The following is a 22,116-nucleotide window of genomic DNA, read 5'->3' as shown; positions in this document are numbered from 1 at the left end:
AACCACTGCACCACCTCGGCTCAGTTGCAAATCCATCTGGTGGTGAAGCTGCCTTTCCCACTTTTTTCAAGTGAAAATTGGTTGGTTTGGTTTGGATTCGTGCATGAGGCAAACCTGGCCATTGTGGTTTGTTTGTGCTGAAGCAAGCCATGAATTAGCGTTAGCCTAGCAAGCAAATCTTCAATTGTTGCATGTCTCTTCTCTCAAGCGGCACTGAAAAAAATGCGTTGAGCAGTGGTTTACCCATCTATAATTCAAATGCCACCCCAGAAGATACTATAAATGGCTCTCTCTCTCTCCCTCTCCCTCTCCCTCTCCCTCTCCCTCTCCCTCTCCCTCTCTCTTTCTCTCTCTCTCTCCTCCCCCCCCTCTCCATGTGCCAAAAACTTGCATACCACCAAATCTCAAAAGACCTTGGGAATTTTACTTGATGTTTAGTGAGTTTGGGAATTCTTTCTCAAACTCTCAGAAGAGTTCAGGGTGAAGACCCCATGGACTCACAACATGTTATAAGCTTACAAATTTCTCATTATATCCCTATATATTTTTTTTTAAAAAAAGAATATGTACAGTGTACCAATGTCAGACCCCAAATGCCAATCACCATGTATTTGATTAATTGTGTGAATTAATTTTTTTTTTCCTGAGAAAAACCGCAGGCAGGAATGTTCAAAAGTCTTGGGTCAAACAAATAAAGAAAGGTTGAGCAGGATTCACAATTGGCTGAATTGTGAATCACACAAATTGTTGTGGGAATGTTCACACAACAACCAAGAGAGGGTTGTCCTCAATGGAACTACAATCTAGATCAGTTCTAGCGCTGGAAGGGACCTTGGAGGTCTTCTAGTCCAACTAATGAGACCCTATCCCATTCCAGACAATTGGCTGTCCAGTCCCTTTTTAAAAACCTCCAGTGATGCAGCACCCACAACTTCTGGTGGCAAGCTGTTCCACTGATTAATTGTCCTCACTGTTAGGAAGTTCCTCCTTCATTCCAGGTTGTTTCTTTCTTTGATCAGTTTCCAACGATTGCTTCTTGTCCTGCCTTCTGGTGCTTTGGAGAATAAATTGATCCCGCTCTTCTTTGGGGCAGCCCCTCGAAACTGGAAAACTGCTATCATGTCACCCCTAGTCCTCCCTTTCTCTAGACTAGCCAGACCCAAATCCTCCAACCGTTCTGTGAGAGATCTCATGAAGGTTGATGGTTCGTTGAGGGCGCTTCCAAGAAAAAGGCAGCACGCAAGAATGCAATCAAGTTGAATCTTTAGGAATAAAGTAGAGAAAATGAGTTCCCTGGCATGGAGGCATCCATGCTTGGATTGAGCCCATGGATCAGTCCCGTAGGAAGCTAGAACAAGAGCCAAAGGGCAGCCCCTGTGCAGGGGGTCGCCTTGACTACTGCAACGCTCTCTACATGGGGCTCCCCTTGAGGGGCACCCGGAGGCTCCAGCTGGTCCAGAACGCAGCAGCGCGGGTAGTGACGGGAGCAGCATGGCGCTCCCATGTAACACCGCTCCTGCGCGAGCTGCACTGGCTCCCGGTGGTCTTCCGGGTGCGCTTCAAGGTGCTGGTTATCACCTTTAAAGCACTCCATGGCATAGGGCCTAGCTATCTTCGAGACCGCCTGCTGCTACCGACAACCTCCCATCGACCCGTGCGCTCCCACAGAGAGGGCCTCCTCGGGGTGCCATCAGCCAAACAGTGCAGGCTGGTGACCCCCAGGGGGAGGGCCTTCTCTGTGGGGGCTCCCACCCTCTGGAATCAGCTGCCCCCAGAGATAAGGAGAATCCAAGACCTCAGTGCCTTCCGTCGTGCCCTTAAAACCCATTTTTTCAAGCAAGCCGGGCTGGCTTAAGAAGAAATTTTTAAATTTTTAAATGTTCTAATTAGTAGTGAGTTTTAATTGGGCCAAATTTATATATCTTTTAATTGTTTTTTAATATTTGTACTGCATATTTTTTAATTTTGGCTGTACACCGCCCTGAGTCCTCAGGGAGAAGGGCGGTATAGAAATTTAATAATAAATAAATAAATAAATAAATTGGGGCCCCTCCCTTACCAATGAGTGTGAGGGGGCCAGAGGGCCATTAACTCTCCCCAATGGGGCTGCAGGGGCCAGAGCCCCTTGACCCACCAGTGGGATCAAAGGTGCCTCTTTGCTCCCATCTGGTGGCCTTTTAAGAAACTGCCATGGCTGGCACAAAACACCTAACACGTTCTTTTTTTTTTTTTAAATTTGATTTATATGCCGCCCTTCTCCGGAGACTCAGGGCGGCTTACAATGCGTTAAGCAGTAGCCTTCATACTTTTGTATATTTATACAAAGTCAGTTTATTGCCCCCACAAACTGGGTCCTCATTTAACCTACCTTAGAAAGGATGGAAGGCTGAGTCAACCTTGAGCCTGGTGAGATTCGAACTTACAGTAATTGCAGACAGCTGGTGTTAATCACAATGCTTTTAGTCTGCTGAGCCACCAGGCAGGTTCTTCATATGTTTTAGTCTCCAAGCCTTTAATCATCCTAGTTTGCTCTTCTCTCCACATTTCAAAATGGAGGGAAGCAGGGGTGGGTTCTACTTACCTTTACTACCAGTTCGCAACAGGGCCGCCCGTGCGCACTCTCTTCACTCGCGCAGAAGCTTCTGCGCATGCCCAGAAGCGTTCTTTTGACGTCGTGGTCGGTGGGCGGAGCCTCCCTCCAGTTTTACTACCGGTTCTATAGAACTGGTCCGAACCGGGGGCAACCCACCACTGGAGGGAAGCATATGGTGGGGTACCTCATGGTTCAGTCTTGGGTCCAATACTATTCAACATTTTCATAATGACCTAGACAAGGAGATAGCATAGAAAGTTAACACCCACCCCTCTCCTAGAAGAATGAAACATTTTGAGAAATATTAAAAAGGCAAAATATTATATTTCCTTAATAGCCAACAGCAGATGTCAGCACTTAAGAGATAAAGAGATAGCTAGTTCTATTCATAAGCAAATTCCCTGCAGCAAGGTCTGAACACAGGTAGGGTTAGCCCTCAGCCACAATAGGAATTGCCCAACAAGCCCCTTCATTGCATCAGCCCAAACTTCAACCAAACATAGCTCAGACAAACATGACCCCTACATGGCTCCATGCGAGTCTAACAACAGCCAATAGAATACATGTTGTTGCACAGGAACAGGAAGCTAAAGTTCAAAGCCCAAGAGAAGGTATAAATATCCCCTCCATGTGGTCAGATGCACCAGAGAACCATGTGCTTGATGGTTCTGCCTCACCATTAAACCTTCTATCCAATCAGCTTCCATGTTTCCAGTGTCTTCCTCCCGGCTTGGAACTGAACCAGGTGGATATTTCTTCCAACAATTGAAAGGGAACTCATCAAATTTGCAGGTGACACCAAGCAAAGAGGGAATAGCCAGCACTTGAGAAGATGGGCTCAGAATCCAGAAGGACCTTGACAGACTTGGAACACTGGGCCTGTCCAACAAGCTGCAGTTCAGTGGTGAGAAAAGTCAGGTCCTGCACTTAGGCAGGAAAAAGCTGTAAGGTCCCAAAATACACTTGAGTCACCAGAATGCCAAAGAGAGAGACTCAAGACGAGGCTTGCAAAAAAGCAGATTTTATTTATGGCTAAAAACAAAATACTGGGTGGAACTATATCCAGAACATACAGATACAATGCATGCGAGGAGATAGCCATACCTTGGGGAAGGTATGGCGTCCTTTTATACCCTCAGAGACGTCAGCTTAGTACCCAACTCTGGCCTCCTAATTTAGGTTTGTGTATACCTTGTTGCCCTGCAAGGGGGAATAGAAACTTCCCAATTAGTCATCTTGAGCATTTCTTTGTTTACTCAATTGGCCACTTTGGCCCCCTGGCTCTGGAAAGCAGGAGTTTATCCAGATCAAACATAAATTAGGGCTGAGGTGTAAATTATCCCTTTGTTGATGGCTGTAGTTTTAACTGAGATAACGGACCATGCTTTTAGATAGATTGATATGAGTTCAGGTCAAATGGCAGGGACATACGTTTGACAAATACCAGATACATTACAGAGGCCTAATAACAATATGTTTGTAACAGGAGATACAAATAGAAAGGAACAATATGTATTACAGGAACCTAAGGGTTACAGAATCTAGTATACCAGTATATCATATTCTAGTATTATTTATTATATCCTTATTATTGTTTCCCTTTCAAAGCCAAATGCACAGGTATGGTATAGGTGGTACCTGTGAGAGGAATCTAGGAATCTAGTAGATTACCACCAGTATGAGTCAGCAGTTTGCTGTAGCCACCAAAAAAACCTAGGCTGTACCAAGATAGGGATAGTTATCAGAATAATGAGAAGTGATAGTATGGCTTTACACCACACTGGTGAGCCCACACTTGGAACGCTGTATCCAGTTCTGGTCACCACATTACAAAAAAAATGTTAAGATCCTGGAAAGTTTGCAGAGAAGATCATAAAGAGTCTGGAGTTTAAATTATATGATGAACAGTTGTGAGAGCGAGGTATGTCTAACCTTTCAAATAAAAGGATAAGGGAGGATAATATTTGAGGGGCTGTTACAGAGGAGAGGGGGTTAACCTATTCTCCAAAGCACTTGAGGGCAGGACAACAAGTAATGGGTAGAAACTCCTTAGAGTTTCCACTCCAGCCTGGAATTAAGGAGATGAACGATGAACAGTTGCAGGAACTGGGCATGGCTAGTCTAGTGAAGAGAAGGACCAGGGGAGACATGACAGCAGTCTTCCAATATTTGAGGGGCTGCCACAGAGAGGAGGAAGGGGGTCAAGCTATTCTCCAAAGCACCCGAAGGCCAGACAAGGAATAATGGATGGAAACTGACCAAGGAGACATTCAACCTGGAAATAAGGAGAAATTTTCTGACAGTGAGAGCAATCAACCGATGGAATAGAAGTTGCCTTCAGAAGTTGTGGGCGCTTCATCGCTGGAGGCTTTCAAGAAGAGACTGGACTGCCATCTGTCAGAAATGGTGTAGGGTCTCCTCTTGGGCAGGGGGTTGGGGGTTGGACTAGAAGATCTACAAGCTTCCTTCCAACTCTGTTAATCTATTTTAAAAAAAAAAAAATCCTGACAGTGAGAACTCCACTGTGGGTGCTCCATCACTGTAGGTTTTCAAGAAGAAATTGGACAACCATTTTCCAGAATGGTATAGGCCAGTGATGGCTAACCTTTTTGCCATCATGTGCCAGGAAAGGGGGGGGCAGGGGAGGTTCATGTGCATGCATGCCCACACCCATAATTCTATGCACCCCACCCCGCGCATGTGGGTGCTCCCCCTTCCCCCGCTCTTGGCATGTGATGGCCCGTTTTTCTTTCTCACCTGGCTCCAGATCCTCTCTATGCATCTGGGGAGGGCGAAAACAGCCTTCCCCACTCCCTCGGAGACCCTCCGGAGGCCTGAAACGGCCCATTTCCCAACTTCCAGTTGGACAGGAAGTGATTTTTTTTGCTGTCCCCAGCCTCCAGAGATTCCCGGAGCTAAGCTGGCGTGCCAGGTGACATGGCTCCGTGTGCCACCTGTGGCATGCGTGCCATAGGTTCGCCATCACGGGTATAGGCTCTCCTGATGAAGCAGTGAGTTGGATTGGAAGACTTCCAATTCTGTTATTCTGCATTCTGTATTTTGTTTTCACAATAGGCCAGGCGTGAGGGGAGGAGGTGGCCACCCACTCTTGCCAACAGGAAAGGGCTTGGTTTGGCAATGAAGACTAGGCCAGTCTGCTTTCAGCAAACAGCACTTTCTCCCTATCAGGGAAAGTGGCAGCAGCCCAGGAGATTAGTCAGCCAAAGATAAAGGATAGGAAATGATGCTTTAGCTGACTATTTTTCTCTCTTCAGCTACCCAAAAAAAGGCCCGTCAGTGGGACAATTCCAGGTAAAAGGCAAAGATTAAGTCTGACAAATAAAGAGAAGCTTGCCATGGTTTGGGTGGAGCAACTGATTTGCCAAAAAGGAGAAGATTGTTGGCCTTTGCCTCTGACCCCCCATTTCCTACTGCTTGTTCTGGCTCGGCTGATACCAGCCTTCCCCAACTCAGTGCCCTCCAGAAAGGTCCAAAGTCAGGATTGTTGGCATTTCCAGATCAGCAGAGGTTAGCCAAAGTCTGTGAGGAGCAAAGGATCAAGACTATGCATTAAGTTGCTCTTCAGATGGTCTATGGACCAGTACGCTCCCATAGAGAGGGGCTCCTCCAGGTGCCGTCAGCCAAACAATGTCGGCTGTCGGCCCCTAGGGGGAGAGCCTTCTCTGTGGGGGCACCTACGATCTGGAACGAGCTCCCCCCGGAGATACGGAGGATCTCGGATCTGCGCACCTTCCGCCGCGAGCTTAAGACTTAAGACAAGTTGGCCTGGCCTAAATCTTCTCCCTTTTAAGTGCAAATTTTAAATTTTAGTGTGTTTTAAAATATGGGTATGCTAAATTAAGAGTATTTTAAATTCAGCCAAATTTATTTAATTCATTTTATTCGATTTTAAATTTTTTGTATGTATGTGTTTTATTTCGTGGCTGTTCACCGCCCTGAGTCCTTCGGGAGTAGGGCGGTATAGAAATTAAATAAATGAATGAATAAATAAATAAATAAATAAATAAATAAATAAATAAATAAATAAATAAATAAATATGGAGATTCTCAGTCATGATTGTCCCAAAGGTGCTTTGGGAAGACGTTTCTCTTCTCATCCAAGAAGCTTCTTCACCCCTGACCGGATGGTGGGGAATGGAAAGATTTATACTCCTTGCAGACATCTGGATCTAGGGCGCCCTTCTTTCCGAAGAAGATTCGTACTTCACATGAAGCAGAAAATCACAATGCTGCTATTTGGGCTGGGCTAAAATTCTGCAGCTAGCATTGCCCTCCTGTGGCAATTTCATTACTGCTACAGCTTTCAGACTAATGAAGGCAGTGGTGCTGTTCCCAGGGCATTCTCTGGAAGTGAAAGTTTTGGTTTTATTTATTTATATCATACAAAATTTAATGTTTATATAAACAGTGTGTTGTCTGGGTACAGATCATTTTTAAAAAGTAGTAACAACAATAATAACAATAATATTCATAGCATAAATAGTGATCAGATAATAATAATAATACCGTGTTTCCCCAAAAATAAGACCCTGTCTTATACTGTATTTTTTTGATCCCCGAAATAAACACTTGGCCTTATTTTCGGGGAGGTCTTATTATTTTGGGGCAAGTGGAGCAAGACGAGGCTTATTTGGGCTTATTTTCAGGAAAACAGGGTAGTATGTGCTTGTCCATTTTAATGTAATTAAATTGTAATTTAATTTAATGTAATTAAATTGTAATTTAATTTAATGTAATTAATGTAATTCATAAGTAATGAATCTTACTTATATAATTACCTCTTATGCTTTTAAATTTCTAACTTCTGTTTACATTAGTTAGCCATTGGTAAAACAAATCCCATGTTAAAAAGTATTCAGTTTCATTTTTCTCCTTGATTTTAATCTATCTATTTCTGCACATTCTAATATTTTTTTATTGCATTTTCATCTGGTGGGATCTCTTCGTCTTTCCAATGTTGTGCAAGCACAATTCTAGCCGCTGTTAACACATGTAAAATTAAATATGTATTATATTTTTCTGGTAAAATACCCCACAGGAATATTTCTGGTTTTAAATCTACGTGTTGCTTTACCATTTTTTCTAACCATGTGTGTATTTTTCTCCAATATTATTTTTGCCTTTGGGCATGTCCACCACATATGATAATACGAACCTGGTGTCTGATTACATTTCCAACATTTATCGGACATGTTCTTAAACATTTTTGCCAATCTTGCTGGTGGAAAGTGCCATCTATAAAACATTTTATATAAGTTTTCCTTATATGCAGTTGACATTGTTAGTTTATGTAGTTCCTATCCCACAATTTCTGCCATTTATCTAACGCTATAGTATAACCAAAATTTTTAGCCCATACTATCATTGTTTCCTTTACTTGTTCTTCTTCCATTTTAATGCTCAAGAGATAATTATAGGTTTTTTTTAAATTAGTTTTTCATCTGTCCCTATTAGTATCTGATCTAGTTCTGTTGGCACGTTATAAATACCATACATTTTAGCATCTTTCTCATATCTTGCTTTTATTTGCACACACGGACACCGTGTTAAATCAATCCCTTGATTTTTCAGTTCTTGGTTAGTTTTAAGTTCCCCCTTTTCATTCAAAATGTCCTTGTATTTTCTGATCCCCCCCCCCCATGTTTACAAGTGGGATTTTGAAGACGCAGATAGAAAGAGTGCCGATAGGGAGTAATTGGAGTTACAGAAACAGGAACATAAATCACTAACATAAATTAACAATGAATCATAAGGATAGATATATGAGTAAGATCAAACAAGGAAGAGTCAAAACACAAATAAGAACATACATTACTGTTGTTTATTTGACAATATATATTTGACAAAATGTATATTTGAAATCTTTGTTTACATGTTTTGTTCTGTATGTTTTGTTGTCACTAGTTCTGTTTTGTTTGTACTTTTAAACAAATAAAAATTTATTTAATTTAAAAAGAAAGAAAGAAAGAAAGAAAGAAAGAAAGAAAGAAAGAAAGAAGGAAGGAAGGAAAGAAGGAAAGAAAGAAAGAAAGAAAGAAAGAAAGAGTACCGATATTATTTTCAGAAAAACAGCAAAGCAACCTAATGATCCCTGGGGTGCTTTCTCAAAAGGCAACTGGACTTTCTTGGTTTTATTCCTTGAAAACGTTTCACTTCTCATCCAAGGAGCTTCCTCAGTTCTTCGTGGACGGGAAGCAAAATATTTTCAAGGGGAAAACAAACAAACCAGGAAGTAAGTCCAGTTGCGTTTTCGGACAGACATGACAGGGATGATTGAGAATCTCCATAGACTTAATGATTCAGGATTAAGTTTATCACTCAAGAGACACAAATGACGAAGTTCAAACTGTTGGCTGCCACATTTTTTTAAAAAAAATGCTGTCAGGTTTTCATTTAGTGACTTCTGTCAGAAGTCACTAAATGACGGTGTAGGCAGGGTCTCCTGCTTGGCCGGAGAAGAGGGTTGGACTAGATGACCTCCAAGGTCCCTTCGAACGCTCTTATTCTGTTCTGTTCTATATGCTTTTGATGTTTAGTGGCTTTTATGCTATTCCTCTTATTTTGTCGCAAAGTCAGATGTTCAGGCTGGATTTGGCATTTTTATTTACCCATTGACTCCTTCCAAAGGGTCTGGGATAGACAGATGCTGTTGCTTGATACAGAATAACAGAGTTGGAAGGGGTCTTATAGGTCATCTAGTCCAACCCCACGCCCAAGCAGGAGACCTTACACCAGAGGTCTCCAAACTTGGCAGCTTTAAGACTTGTGGACTTCAACTCCCAGAATTCTCCAGCCAGCTATGCTGGCTGGAGAATTCTGGGAGTTGAAGTCCACAAGTCTTAAAGCTGCCAAGTTTGAAGAACTCTGCCTTACACCATCTTCCATGGTCTTAAATCCAGATGGGCGCTAAGACCCAGAGGACACCTGCCAATCCCTTTCCTGCCGCCGCGAATCCGTTGCCTCCGATAGAAGAACCCAGCGGAGGAATATTAATAGCGGGCCACTGAGCGCTCAAGTGCGCCTGCGCAAAAAAAAGCCTTTCTCGTAAAAATAAGGGACGTCAGCAGCCTGTTTTGCAAATTTTGTACGAAGAAAGAGAACGGGTTGGCCAAGCAGTCAGGATGGCCGAGCGGTCTAAGGCGCTGCGTTCAGGTCGCAGTCTCCCCTGGAGGCGTGGGTTCGAATCCCACTTCTGACAAACGCTTAATTTTTTTCCAAATAATAAAATAAATAAAATTTTATTTTTGCAGAAGTTCTCTCGGTTAATTCTTCCTTTACCAGCCGCCACCAACGCCCCAGATCTCAGCAGGCTAACTTCAACCGGTGCGGGCTTGGGAAGTAGAGCCTGTGCTGCCTCCGGATTAACAACGGCCCCGTGTAAACGGTTCCATCCGAATCCGGGTAGACAAGGCTTAAACCCAGAAAACTGGACTGCAAAATCCGGGGTCCTTCGTCTTCTACGGCTTCTCGGTTACTCCTCTTGATTGCAACCTTCCCAAGCCACTATAGACACAGACATTTGCAATTATTATATTATATTATATTATATTATATTATATTATATTATATTATATTATATTATATTATATTATATTATATTATATTATATTATATTATATTATATTATATTATATTATATTATATTACATTACATTACATTATATTATTATTTTACATTACATTACATTATATTATATTTATATTATTTTACATTACATTACATTACATTATATTATATTATATTATATTTATTATATTATTATTTTACATTACATTACATTACATTACATTATACTGTATTATTATATCATATCGCATCATATCCACAGACACAGACAGACACACACATATATAGTAATATATGTATATATAAATATATATGCAATGGCATTATATATATATATGGCAAATATCTGTGCTTTCTTCCCCCCTAAAGACCCTTTCAGTTCCAGCCTTTTTTCTTTCCAGGGAAAAGCTAATATATCTCGGATTTATTTATTTTTTTTAAAAAAAAATTAGTTTGTTCGTTTATTTATTTTCATTAGTTTGTTGGGGATACTGTGCTGTCTGAAGGAGCCTTTCCCCGAAGCGCTTATTATAACTATCCAGGAACCCCAAATGGCCAGTTTGAGAGACCAAAAGTTGCCAGAGGTGGAACGAAATATTTTTTAAAACCCAAACTATAAAATAACTCCTAATGAAAACGATTGGCTTCTGTTGATAAAATCTAAAGGTTTCTTTAATTTTTCATACACACAGAGTTCATACATGTGAGAGACACATAACCAATTAGAGAGATAGAAGAAATACAGATTAAATAATTGGAGGGAGGGATTTGTGGGTAGGTGGATTATTATGGTAGAAGGATAGATAGATAGATAGATAGATAGATAGATAGATAGATAGATAGATAGATAGATAGATAGATAGATAGATAGATAGATAGATGATAGAGATAAGGATGGATGGATGGATGGATAGACGATAGATAGATAGATAGATAGATAGATAGATAGATAGATAGATAGATAGATAGATGATAGAGATAGGGATGGATGGATGGATAGATGGATGGATGGATGGATGGATGGTAGATAATAGATAGATAGATAGATAGATAGATAGATAGATAGATAGATAGATAGATAGATAGATAGATGATAGATAGATAGATAGATGATAGAGATAAGGATGGATGGATGGATGGATGGATGGATAGATAGATAGATAGATAGATAGATAGATAGATAGATAGATAAATTAAAGATTGATGATAGAGCAGAATAGATAGTTTTAGGTATAAGTACACACACACACACACACACACATATATATATACACAGTCAGAAAAATAGAGAGAAGAAAGATAGACAGAGATAGATAAGTGATAGATAGATAGATAGATAGATAGATAGATAGATAGATAGATAGATAGATAATAGAGATAGGGATGGATGGATGGATAGAAGATAGACAGACAGACAGACAGATGATAGAGATAGGGATGGATGGATGGATGGATAGAAGATAGATAGATAGATAGATAGATAGATAGATAGATAGATAGATAGATAGATAGATAGATAGATCCCTTCCCTTCCTTGGGGACCACAGAATAAGCGAAAATGCAGTGCAATCCTTTGGGCATGGCTTGACACCAGTGAGTCCCAACTGAACCCAACCTGGCCCTGGAGACCAACCCCTTCACCCAGTCTGGAGCTCCCTCGAATCTTAACTGCATGGAAAGAAAATGGATCAGAGTCCCTTTTAATTCTCTAGAGACTCCCCCCCCCCTCCAACTGGGAGGTATTGAAATCCTTCTTGGGGTTTACCTCCGAGTCGCCTTTTTTGATTGTCTGAATGCGCTTTCTCCAAGGGGATCCCCTTGCCTGGGGAAGTCTGGATCTCATCATTTCTATAGCTCAGGATTGAACTGTAGAGTCCTTGGTACTCTCTGAGCCTGGTGGTTCCCTTGCAGATGTTTTATTACCCAACTAGGTAACATCATCAGTGCTAGAAGAGAGAGAGGTTTGCAGAGAGGAGGAGAAGGAATGTGGGTCCTTGGTGCTCTTTGAGCTTGCAGACATCTCATTAAAGATGTCTCATTAAAGTAACATCATTGAAGAGCGTTGGTCTCTGACCTACATATGATCCCTGACCTACGCACCTTTCGCCGGGCCCTCAAGACGCTATTATTTCATCAAGCTGGGCTGGCCTAAATACTAAATTTTAACAGGTTGTTTGTTTTTAACACGTGGCAGCCAGATTATTTAATATATTTTTAAACTGTTTTTTAACTTTTATATATTTGTTGGTTTTATTTTTTGGCTGTGGACCGCCCTGAGTTCTTCAGGAGAAGGGTGGTATAAAAATTTAATAAATAAATAAATAAATAAATAAATAAATAAATAAATAAATAAATAAATAAATAAATAAATAAATGAATGAATGAATGAATGTGTGTGTGTGTATATATATATATACACACATATATGTATGTATGTATGTATATATATTATATATATATAAATGAATGATCTCGCTCTTGTGATCTGGCGAGATCCGGCCATAAATGGTGTGAATGAGTTTTTAATGTTTTTAATTTTTAAATGTTTTTTATAATGATGTTTTAAAACGTATTGTGAGCCGGCCGGAGTCTTCGGAGAGGGGTGGCATATAAATTGAATTAATTAAATTAAATTAAATCAAATCATCAGGGCTAGAAGCAAGTGGGGTTTGCAGAGAGGAGGAGGAGGAATGTGGGGTCCTCGGTGCTCTCTGAGCTTGCAGACATCTCATTACCCAATTATGTAACATAATCAGTGCTGAAAGGAAGTGGGGTTTCCAGGGAGGAGGAGGAGGAGGAGGAAGAAAGTGGGGGCCTTGGTGCTTTCTGAGCTTGGTGGTTTGCTTGCAGAATTCTCATTATCCAACTAGGGGCTGGTGCCGATGATGTTACCTAATTGGGTAATGAAACCTCTGCAAGAAAACCACCAAACTCAGAAAGGAACTTCACCTTTCAAATTTGGTCCATAAGTGCTGGCTAATTTTATATTCTGGGTTTCAACCTCTTACCAATTTACTGAACCCAACCACTTAAAGAGATAATCATTTTAATCACAGTTCTTCTTCTTCTTCTTCTTCTTCTTCTTCTTCTTCTTCTTCTTCTTCTTCTTCTTCTTCTTCTTTTCTTCTTCTTCTTCTTCTTCTTCTTCTTCTTCTTCTTCTTCTTCTTCTTCTTCTTCTTCTTCTTCTTCTTCTTCTTCTCCTCCTCCTCCTCCTCCTCCTCCTCCTCCTCCTCCTCCTCCTCCTTCTTTTGCTTAACCTGCTGAGTGACTCCCTTGGGTTACTGTACTGGTGCAACAGATTGTAACCAAGGTAACTCCACATCTGCGGATTAAGCTCCAGTCGGGGGAGTTCACCTATTACAGGAAGATATGAATCATCGTTTAAAAGACCCAATGGTTGGAATCATGCAGGAGGAAATGCCAAAATTCAACCCAAGGGCCCCTTTTTAGCAATTAAGCTGGCTGTGACTTTCCTGGGACGTGCTGCATTTGTGCCTCCATCCTTTGGGGTGGGGGGAGCAGTTGCCTGCCACATATCTTGGGGCTAGTTATTGCTTTGGTGGGTTGAGAGAACCAGTAAAAGCACAAATAACAGACTTGGAAGGGACCTTGGAGGTCTTCTAGTCCAACCCCCAGTTTAGGCAGGAAACCCTCCACCACTTCAGACCAAGAGTTGTCCAATCTCTTCTTTAAAACTTCCAGTGTTGGAGCATTCACAACTTCTGGAGTCAACTTTCAGTGGTTAATGGTTCTCACTTTTAGGAAGTTTCTCCTTAACAGCAAATTGCTTCTCTCCTTGATTCGTTTCCGTCCATTGTTTCTTCTCCTGCCTTCTGGTGTTTTGGAGAATAATTTGACCCCCTCTCTTCTTTGTGGCAGCCCCTCAAATACTGGAATGCCACTATCCTGTCACCCCTCGTCCTTCTTTCCATTAAACCAGACATCCCCCAATTCCAGCATCTGTTCTTTATATGTTTATTTATTTATTGGTTTGATTTATATGCCACCCTTCTCCGGAGACTCAGGGCGGCTTACAATGCGTTAAGCAATAGCCTTCCTACTTTTGTATATACCTGCTTAGTAGGGCTTTCGCCCACCCCCAAGCGGTGTTCTTTTTTATACAAAGTCAGCTTATTGCCCCCACAAACCGGGTCCTCATTTTACCTACCTCGGAAGGATGGAAGGCTGAGTCAACCTTGAGCCTGGTGAGATTTGAACTTGCAGTAATTATTATTATTATTATTATTATTATTATTATTATTATTATTATTATTATTAATAATAATAATAATAATAATAATAATAATAATAATAATAATAATAATAATAATAATTGAATTTGTACACCGCCCTACTCCCGAAGGACTCGGGGCGGTGAACAGCCAAATAAAATATATATAATACAAATGTTAAAAAAACCATTAAAATACAATGAAATAATTGGACCGGAAAACGAAATTTGCAGGCAGCTGCTGTTATTTAACAGCACTTTAGTGTGCTGTGCAAACAAGGCTCTTGTTTTAGCCTGCAGCCCCCTAATCATCTTGGTATCTTTTCTTTTGCACCTCTTTTTAGAGCAGGGGGTCTCCAACCTTGGCAACTTTAAGCCTGGATAGCTCTGCAGACTAAAAGCATTGTGATTAACACCAGCTGTCTGCAATTAAAGTAAGTTCGAATCTCGCCAGGCTCAAGGTTGACTCAGCCTTCCATCCTTTCTGAGGTAGGTAAATTGAGGACCCAGTTTGTGGGGGCAATAAACTGACTTTGTATAAATATACAAAAGGATGAAGGCTATTGCTTAACGCACTGTAAGCCGCCCTGAGTCTCCGGAGAAGGGCAGCATATAAATCGAACCAATAAATAAATAAATAAATAAATAAATAAATAAATAAATAAATAAATAAATAAATAAATAAATAAATAAATAAATAAATAAATAAATAAATAAATAAATAAATAAATAAATAAATAAATAAATAAATAAACAAACAAACAAACAAACAAACTCGAGGACTCCCTGTAGTCCTTCCCCCGCTCAGAGGCAGCCCTCTTTTCTTAGCCCGAACTGGGGCCGAGATAGGGCAGGCCGGGGACCCCACCGGCTTCCCTCCCCCTTGCTCGTGAGGCCAGAGCTTGGTGGCTCAGCAGACTAAAAGCATTGTGATTAACACCAGCTGTCTGCAATTATTGTAAGTTCGAATCTCACCAGGCGCAAGGTTGACTCAGCCTTCCATCCTTTCTAAGGTAGGTAAATTGAGGACCCAGTTTGTGGGGGCAATAAGCTGACTTTGTATAAATATACAAAAGAATGAAGGCTATTGCTTAATGCATTGTAAGCCGCCCTGAGTCTCCGGAGAAGGGCGGCATATAAATCAAATTTAAAAAAGAAAAAAGGGGGGAAAAAGCCTGGCGGACTTCAACTCCCCCAATTCCCCAGCCAGCAAAGCTTGAAGTCCGCCAGGCTTAAAGTGGCCAAGGTTGGAGACCTCTTGCTCTAGAGCAGTGGTTCTCAACCTGTGGGTCACGACCCTTTTGGGGGTCGAATGACCCTTTCACAGGGGTCACCTAAGACCATCGGAAAACACATATTTTCAATGGTCTTAGGAATAATTTTATGGTTGGGGGTCACCAAAACATGGTGACCCCCAACCATGAGGAACTGTATTAAAGGGTCGTGGCATTAGGAAGGTTGAGAACCACTGCTCTAGAGGATGTTGAGCCCCGGGCCCGGAGTCAGTCGGCGCCCTTCCTGGAAGCGGTGGATGTAACGGTGGTCGTGTGAACGCGGCCAGGGAAGGAGAAGGCAAACACGTGTAGAAGGTCCCTCACTTCTGGGGCTCCCACCGCGGGTCCTCCGCCTAAGGTCGGCCCAGCAGGTTGCAGGGCAGGGCTGCCCCGGCTCGTCCCTCCTCCGCCTCCCGGCGCTGCCAACCAGCAACCGGAGCGCCCCTCCGGCCGCGCCCCGGGCAACCACCCCACCCTAAGCCGCAGCCCCAGCGCCTCCCCCGGGTGGCACCAACTGCTCCAGCTCGCCCGGCTGCGCTCCGGAGCCGCGTCGCTCTTCTGCGCTCCGGAGCCCTGTCGGCCCTCTCGCCCTTTTGCAGCTTCCACCGGGGCGCAACGCGTCTCCTCCGGGCCGGGGGGCGCCCAGCCGGCGGGATGACTGAATTCCCGGCCAAAGTCAGCACCCGCACCAGCACCCCAGCCGGGGAGCCGGCTTTCCACGCGCCCGCCTTGGATCTGGACTTCGTCAAGTCCCCCTTCGGCATCCTGATGGTCGTGGAAATCGTGAGTAGCGTGCCTCTGAGCTCGTGCAGAGGGCCCTCTCCTCCCCCAAGTCCGGAAAAACAGGCGGACCGCCTTTCTGCCGCTGTCCAGCGGACCTAGGGCTGCTCTTCTTTGCGCCAGGCAACGGTTCGTTTGCACGGGGCGGCTCCTTCCCAGGTTGAGCTGAAGGGTGGCACAGGTTTCCTTCCAAGGCAGGGCTTAACCCTGAATCCTGGCTTGCGAAACCTCGATGGTCTGGGCTTCATCGTAGCAACCGTTAACCCAGATGCGAGGAAAACACCTGCAGCTTTGGTGCGCTTGGTTCCTGTCTTTAGTGCGCCCAGGAGAAAGGATGGTGGGTGGGAGACCACGAGGTGTTTTTTTTTTCTCCTGCAACGATCTCCTTGCTAGGTAGGCTGGTCTAAGCGAGAGGGACGGGGACTAAAGTCCCCAGGGAAATGTCTGTGGGCCGGAGTAAGATTCGAATCTGAGTCTCACCCAAGCTCTGTTCCAACACTTCCCCACTGCCCGTAGGGACTTGATATGGACTTTCTTCCATCAGCCTAGAAGAAGTCCTCCTATCCCATAAAACCCAGTTTTATACAATAACCATTAATGTGGATAAACGATTAGTTTCAAACTTAACTTCGTCTTTTTATTATATTTTATGTAATAATTCTTTTCAGTTCTTTATGGTTAATACCCCAGATTTTTTAAAAAAAAATCTTGCAGGATAATTCTGTTTATATTGTACGTCATTCTAAGCTGAATATTTGCTTCCTTTTTGGAAATTTAGAGAGACATTTTATCTAAGAATTTTAGTTCTAATAATGTACACCCTTCTAGCATTTGTTTTATTACATCATGTTAGCACACTTGATCTTATCATACCCTTCCCTTTTCTCTTCTCCCTTTCCTTCTCCCTTCCCTCCCTTCTCCCTCCCTTCTCTTCCCTTCCCTCTTCCCTCTTCTCCCTTCCCATCTCCCTTTCCTTCCCTCCCTCCCCTCCCCTTCCTTGCTTTTTTCCTTGCTCCTTTCTTCTTCCTTGGTCCCTTCCCTTCCTTGCTCCTTTCCTTGCTCCTTTCCCCTTCCCTTCCCTTCCTTGCTCTTTTCCTCTTCCCTTCCCTTCCTTGCTTTTTCCTTGCTCCTTTCCTCTTCCCTTCCCTTCTCTTCCCTTCCCTCCCTTCCCTTCCCTTCCTTCCACCCCATTCCAGGGGAAGGATATTGCAAAATCTCCATTCCCTCCCCACTCCTGAGAGAAGGATATTGCAAAATCCCCATTCCCTCCCCACTCCTGAGAGAAGGATATTGCAAAATCCCCATTCCCTCCCCACTCCTGGGAGAAGGATACTGCAAAATCTCCATTCCCTCCCCACTCCTGAGAGAAGGATATTGCAAAATCCCCATTCCCTCCCCACAACTGGGGGAAGGATATTGCAAAATCTCCATTCCCTCCCCACTCTGGGGCCAGCCAGAGGTGGTATTTGCCGGTTCTCCAAACTACTCAAAATTTCTGCTACCGGTTCTCCAGAACCTGTCAGAACCTGCTGGATTTCACCCCTGGGTGGGGACTCATGTCGTCCCCCAGAAAGTGGTGGTTGAGCACCGTATTTTCCACCTTGGTTCCTGGAGTAGAAGCTTCTAGGATTTCTGCCTTTAAATAACTCGACAATATAAAATTGCGATGGGTGGAGTAGCCTTCAGCACAGGCAAAGAATCTTTTCAGGGCTTCTGGTGTAAATATAAACATCCACAACTTCCTGTGAGTGGAATAATAATAGTACTGCATAGAGTAGTGTATTTCCCATACTAATCCAGCTGAGAATGGTGGTGATTCCTGTTGTCTTTTTAATGCTTACGGAGTAAGTGAGACTCCCTGTCATGTTTCCTAAGACAGGGGTCTCCAACCTTGGCAGCTTTACGACTTGTGGACTTCAACTCCCAGAATTCCTCAGCCAGTGCATGCGCTGCACTGAGGAATTCTGGGAGTTGAAGTCCACAAGTTGTAAAGTTGCCAAGGTTGGAGACCCCTGTTCTAAGAGACCAAAGTCAGGGCCATATATAGACGAGACCATTTTATACCAACTGTGGTGCTCAGCTCAGTAGTATGAGCTCAATTGTGGTGCTCAGCTCAGTAGTGTGAGCTCAATTGTGGTGCTCAGCTGAGTAATATGAGCTCAATTGTGGTGCTCAGCTCAGTAGTATGAGCTCAATTGTGGTGCTCAGCTCAGTAGTATGAGCTTTGTAGCGCCACTCACTTGGAGGCCACTGACGTGGAGAAAGGGGGAAGGGGATTCTTTTTCAAAGGTTGAGATGTTTGAGGTGCAAGGATGTAGGTGTGCAAGGAACAGGGGTAGATCATGTTACCTCCGTTGGGCAAAGCTCACAGACTGTCATGAGGAGTGGGAGATGGAGGGGGATTTGAGGGGTGATAGAGCCAATAGAGTCAGTTCGGTCTAGTGGTTAAGGCACCAGGCTAGAAACAAGGAGATGGTGAGTTCCAGTTCCACCTTGAGCATGAAAACCAGTTGGGTGACTTTAGGCCACTCACCAGGAGACAGTGAGTTCTAGTTCAGATTTAGGCAAGAAAGCTGGCTGGGTGACTTTGGGTCAATCACCAGGAGATGGTGAGTTCTAGTCCTGCCTTAACCATGAAAGCCAGTTGGGTGAGTTTGGGCCACTCACCAGGAGACGGTGAGTTCTAGTTCAGATTTAGGCAAGAAAGCCAGCTGGGTGACTTTGGGTCAATCACCAGGAGATGGTGAGTTCTAGTCCTGCCTTAGGTCTGAAAGCTGGCTGAGTGACTTTGGATCAATCACTAGGAGACGGTGAGTTCTAGTTCCACCTTGAGCATGAAAGCCAGTTGAGTGACTTTGGGCCACTCACCAGGAGACGGTGAGTTCTAGTCCTGCCTTAGCCATGAAAGCTGGCTGGGTGACTTGGGCCAGTCCCTCTCTCTTAGCCAAACCCTCTTCACAAGATTATTATTGTGGGTAAAAGAGGAGAAAGGCATAGGTTTGCTGAGTAACATAAATTAACAAAGACGGGGGTCCTTAATGCATAAACAATACATCGATGGCAAATACCAACTCCTCCCTTTGCTAAGACCAGAAATAAAGGATGATAATCCAAAGCAGAGACGTAGCCACCATCTCAAAAGGGGAAGGGGGCAGATAATGCCAAGAAATTCCCATGCTATTTCTCATGACCCCCTCCCCAATTCTTGCCTTGACCCCCTTCCCCTAAAAAAATGCATACAATTTGGCTCCTGCTTTGAAAGAGCCAAAAGATCCTCCCACGGGTTCCGAGAGGACAATGAACACACCACAAAATAGTTCACGGTGGCAGAATGCGTCACGCAACTCCGGAGTTGTTTTCAGCAAACCGAGTGCTGATGGCGGCCAAACAGACGGCCAAACTTCCCACAAACCTGAGCCACAGTACAGATATGTGTTTGTTTGTTTGTTTGTTTGTTCAATTTATGAGAATCATTTATTGTTTATATTCCAGCTAAGGAAATGCACAGTGGTTGCATCCGCGTGACCTGTTCCTCTGCGTGGAGGTTTTGCAACAGGCAAGCGGTGTTAGTTTGTGGTAGCCGAAAGCAGCGGGAAAAGCATATATGGCTTTTCGTAAAATTTGTTCGTTGGAAAATGTGCTGGCAAGCTCCTTCCGGTTTTAGATTAGTTTTGAGAATCATATTGTGCGTTGATTTAATCCAGTGGTGAAATCCAATTTTTTTTGACTACCGGTTCTGTGGGCGTGGCTTGGTGGGCATGGTGTGGCTTGGTGGGCGTGGCTTGGTGGGCATGGCAGGGGAAGGATACTGTAAAATCTCTATTCCCTCCCCACTCCAGGGGAAGGTTACTGCAAAATCCCCATTTCCTCCCAATCTGCTGGGACTCGGTAGGCAGAGAATAGATGGGGGCGGCGTCAGCCAGAGGTGGTATTTGCTGGTTCTCCGAACTACTGAAAATTTCCGCTACCGGTTCTCCAGAACTGGTCAGAACCTGCTGAAACCCACCTCTGGTGGTGTGGCTTGGTGGGTGTGGCTGGGTGGGCGTGGCAGGGGAAGGATACTGCAAAATCCCCATTCCCTCCCCACTCCTGGGGGAAGGATATTGCAAAATCCCCATTCCCGCCCCACTCTGGGACCAGCCAGAGGTGGTATTTGCCGGTTCTCCGAACTGCTTAAATTTTCCGCTACCGGTTCTCCAGAACCTGTCAGAACCTGCTGGATTTCACCCCTGGTTTAATCCTTCCCCCTCGGTTAGTTGAGGGTGCGGTACGCAGAGGTAGAAAATGTTTTCAAACCAAAGCCTACATGAATTACTGACTAGTTAAAATGAATCCCGTGTTAAAAAATAGTCTGTTTCTTCCTTCTCCTTAATTTCAAGTGTTAATCTATCTATTTCTGCACATTTTAGTATTACGCTTTCTTCTGTAGGGATCCCTTCATTTTTCCACTGTTGTGCAAACACAATTCTCGCCCCTGTTAACCCATGTAAAATTAAATAGGTATTCCCTTTTTTGTACTTTTCCGGTAAGATACCCAACAAAAAATATTTCTGGTTTTAGGTCTATATATCTTGCTTTACCATTTTTTCCTAACCATCTATGTATTTTTGTCCAATGGCTAACCAACAGAAACAGAAGTTAAAGAATTTTAAAAGCTTAAGAGAATGGTTAATTATATCAGGAAGGTTTATTGAAATGGATAAGCAAATATTATTATGATGTGATTATTATCAATGTTATGAATATTGTTGTTGTTATTATTATTATTACTATTTCTCAAAATTAACTGTACTCATGAATTACTGACTAACGATTCAGTTTCAGGGGGCAATTGCCTTCCCAGAGTCTTGACATGAAAGTGGGCGCTTAAAAGGTGCCACCTCCCTCAACGTCAATCAGAATAAAGCAGGGGTGAAATGCTCCTGGTTGGGACCGGATTGCCCAATCTGGTAGCGATGGAGGCGGGTGGTTCGGAGAACCGGTAGCAAAAATCCCTGCCCCCCCCCCCATGCCCAGCTGAGCCGCACAATCATCAGAGGCTTTTTTTTTTTAATTTTTAAAAGCATTTTTTCTAATACTTCTTTGGCCGAAAAAGTGCTTTTAAAAGTAAAAAAAAAAAGCCTCTGATGATCACGCGGCTCAGCTGGGATCTTCAAATGCTTTTAAAAGCCTCTGACAATCCAAGATGAGTTGCCTGATCGGCAAAGGCTTTTTTTCTTTAAATGCCTCTGGCGATCCCAGCTGAATTGCCTGATTGGCAGAGGCTTTTAAAAGAAAAAAAAGCCTCTGCCGATCAGGCAACTCAGGCAACTCAGCTGGGATCGTCAGAGCCTTTTGAAAGCATTTTTTTTACAACCTCTTTGCTGAAGAGGTTGTAGAAAAAATGGTTTTAAAAGTAAAAAAAAAAATTGGCCACGCCCACCCAGTCACATTACACCCCCCCCCACCAAGCCATGCCCACAGAACCGGTAGTAACAAATTTTAGATTTCACCACTGGCTGGAAGGGACCTTGGAGGCAGTGGTGAAATCCTTCACGGATTGCCACCGGTTCGCTGCCCACACGTGTGGTGCACCCCAAAAGCACGCTGCATGCATGCGCAGTGCACACCAAATGCACGCTGCACGCATGCGCAGTGCAGGCCAAATGC

General features: G+C 43.4%; 1 protein-coding gene and 1 non-coding gene across 2 annotated transcripts in view; both read left to right on the top strand.

Moving 5' to 3' along the window:
• The first annotated feature begins 9,729 nt into the window (after positions 1-9,729).
• TRNAL-CAG (transfer RNA leucine (anticodon CAG)) lies at positions 9,730-9,812 on the top strand. The gene has a single exon. It is a non-coding gene; the product is annotated as a tRNA-Leu (tRNA).
• A 6,115-nt stretch (positions 9,813-15,927) lies between these two features.
• PLLP (plasmolipin) overlaps positions 15,928-22,116 on the top strand; it is a 39,974-nt gene continuing 33,785 nt past the window's right edge. The window contains exon 1 of the mRNA XM_060681541.2: positions 15,928-16,470. Within this exon, the coding sequence (XP_060537524.1) occupies positions 16,342-16,470 (129 nt within the window). The 5' untranslated portion in view covers positions 15,928-16,341. The remainder of the gene's footprint in view (positions 16,471-22,116) is intronic.

This window comes from Pantherophis guttatus, chromosome 11 (assembly GCF_059756535.1).
Source record: "Pantherophis guttatus breed Tessera chromosome 11, ASM5975653v1, whole genome shotgun sequence".
NCBI classification, from domain to species: Eukaryota; Metazoa; Chordata; class Lepidosauria; order Squamata; family Colubridae; genus Pantherophis; species Pantherophis guttatus.
This window is presented reverse-complemented; position numbering and strand designations above follow the sequence as displayed.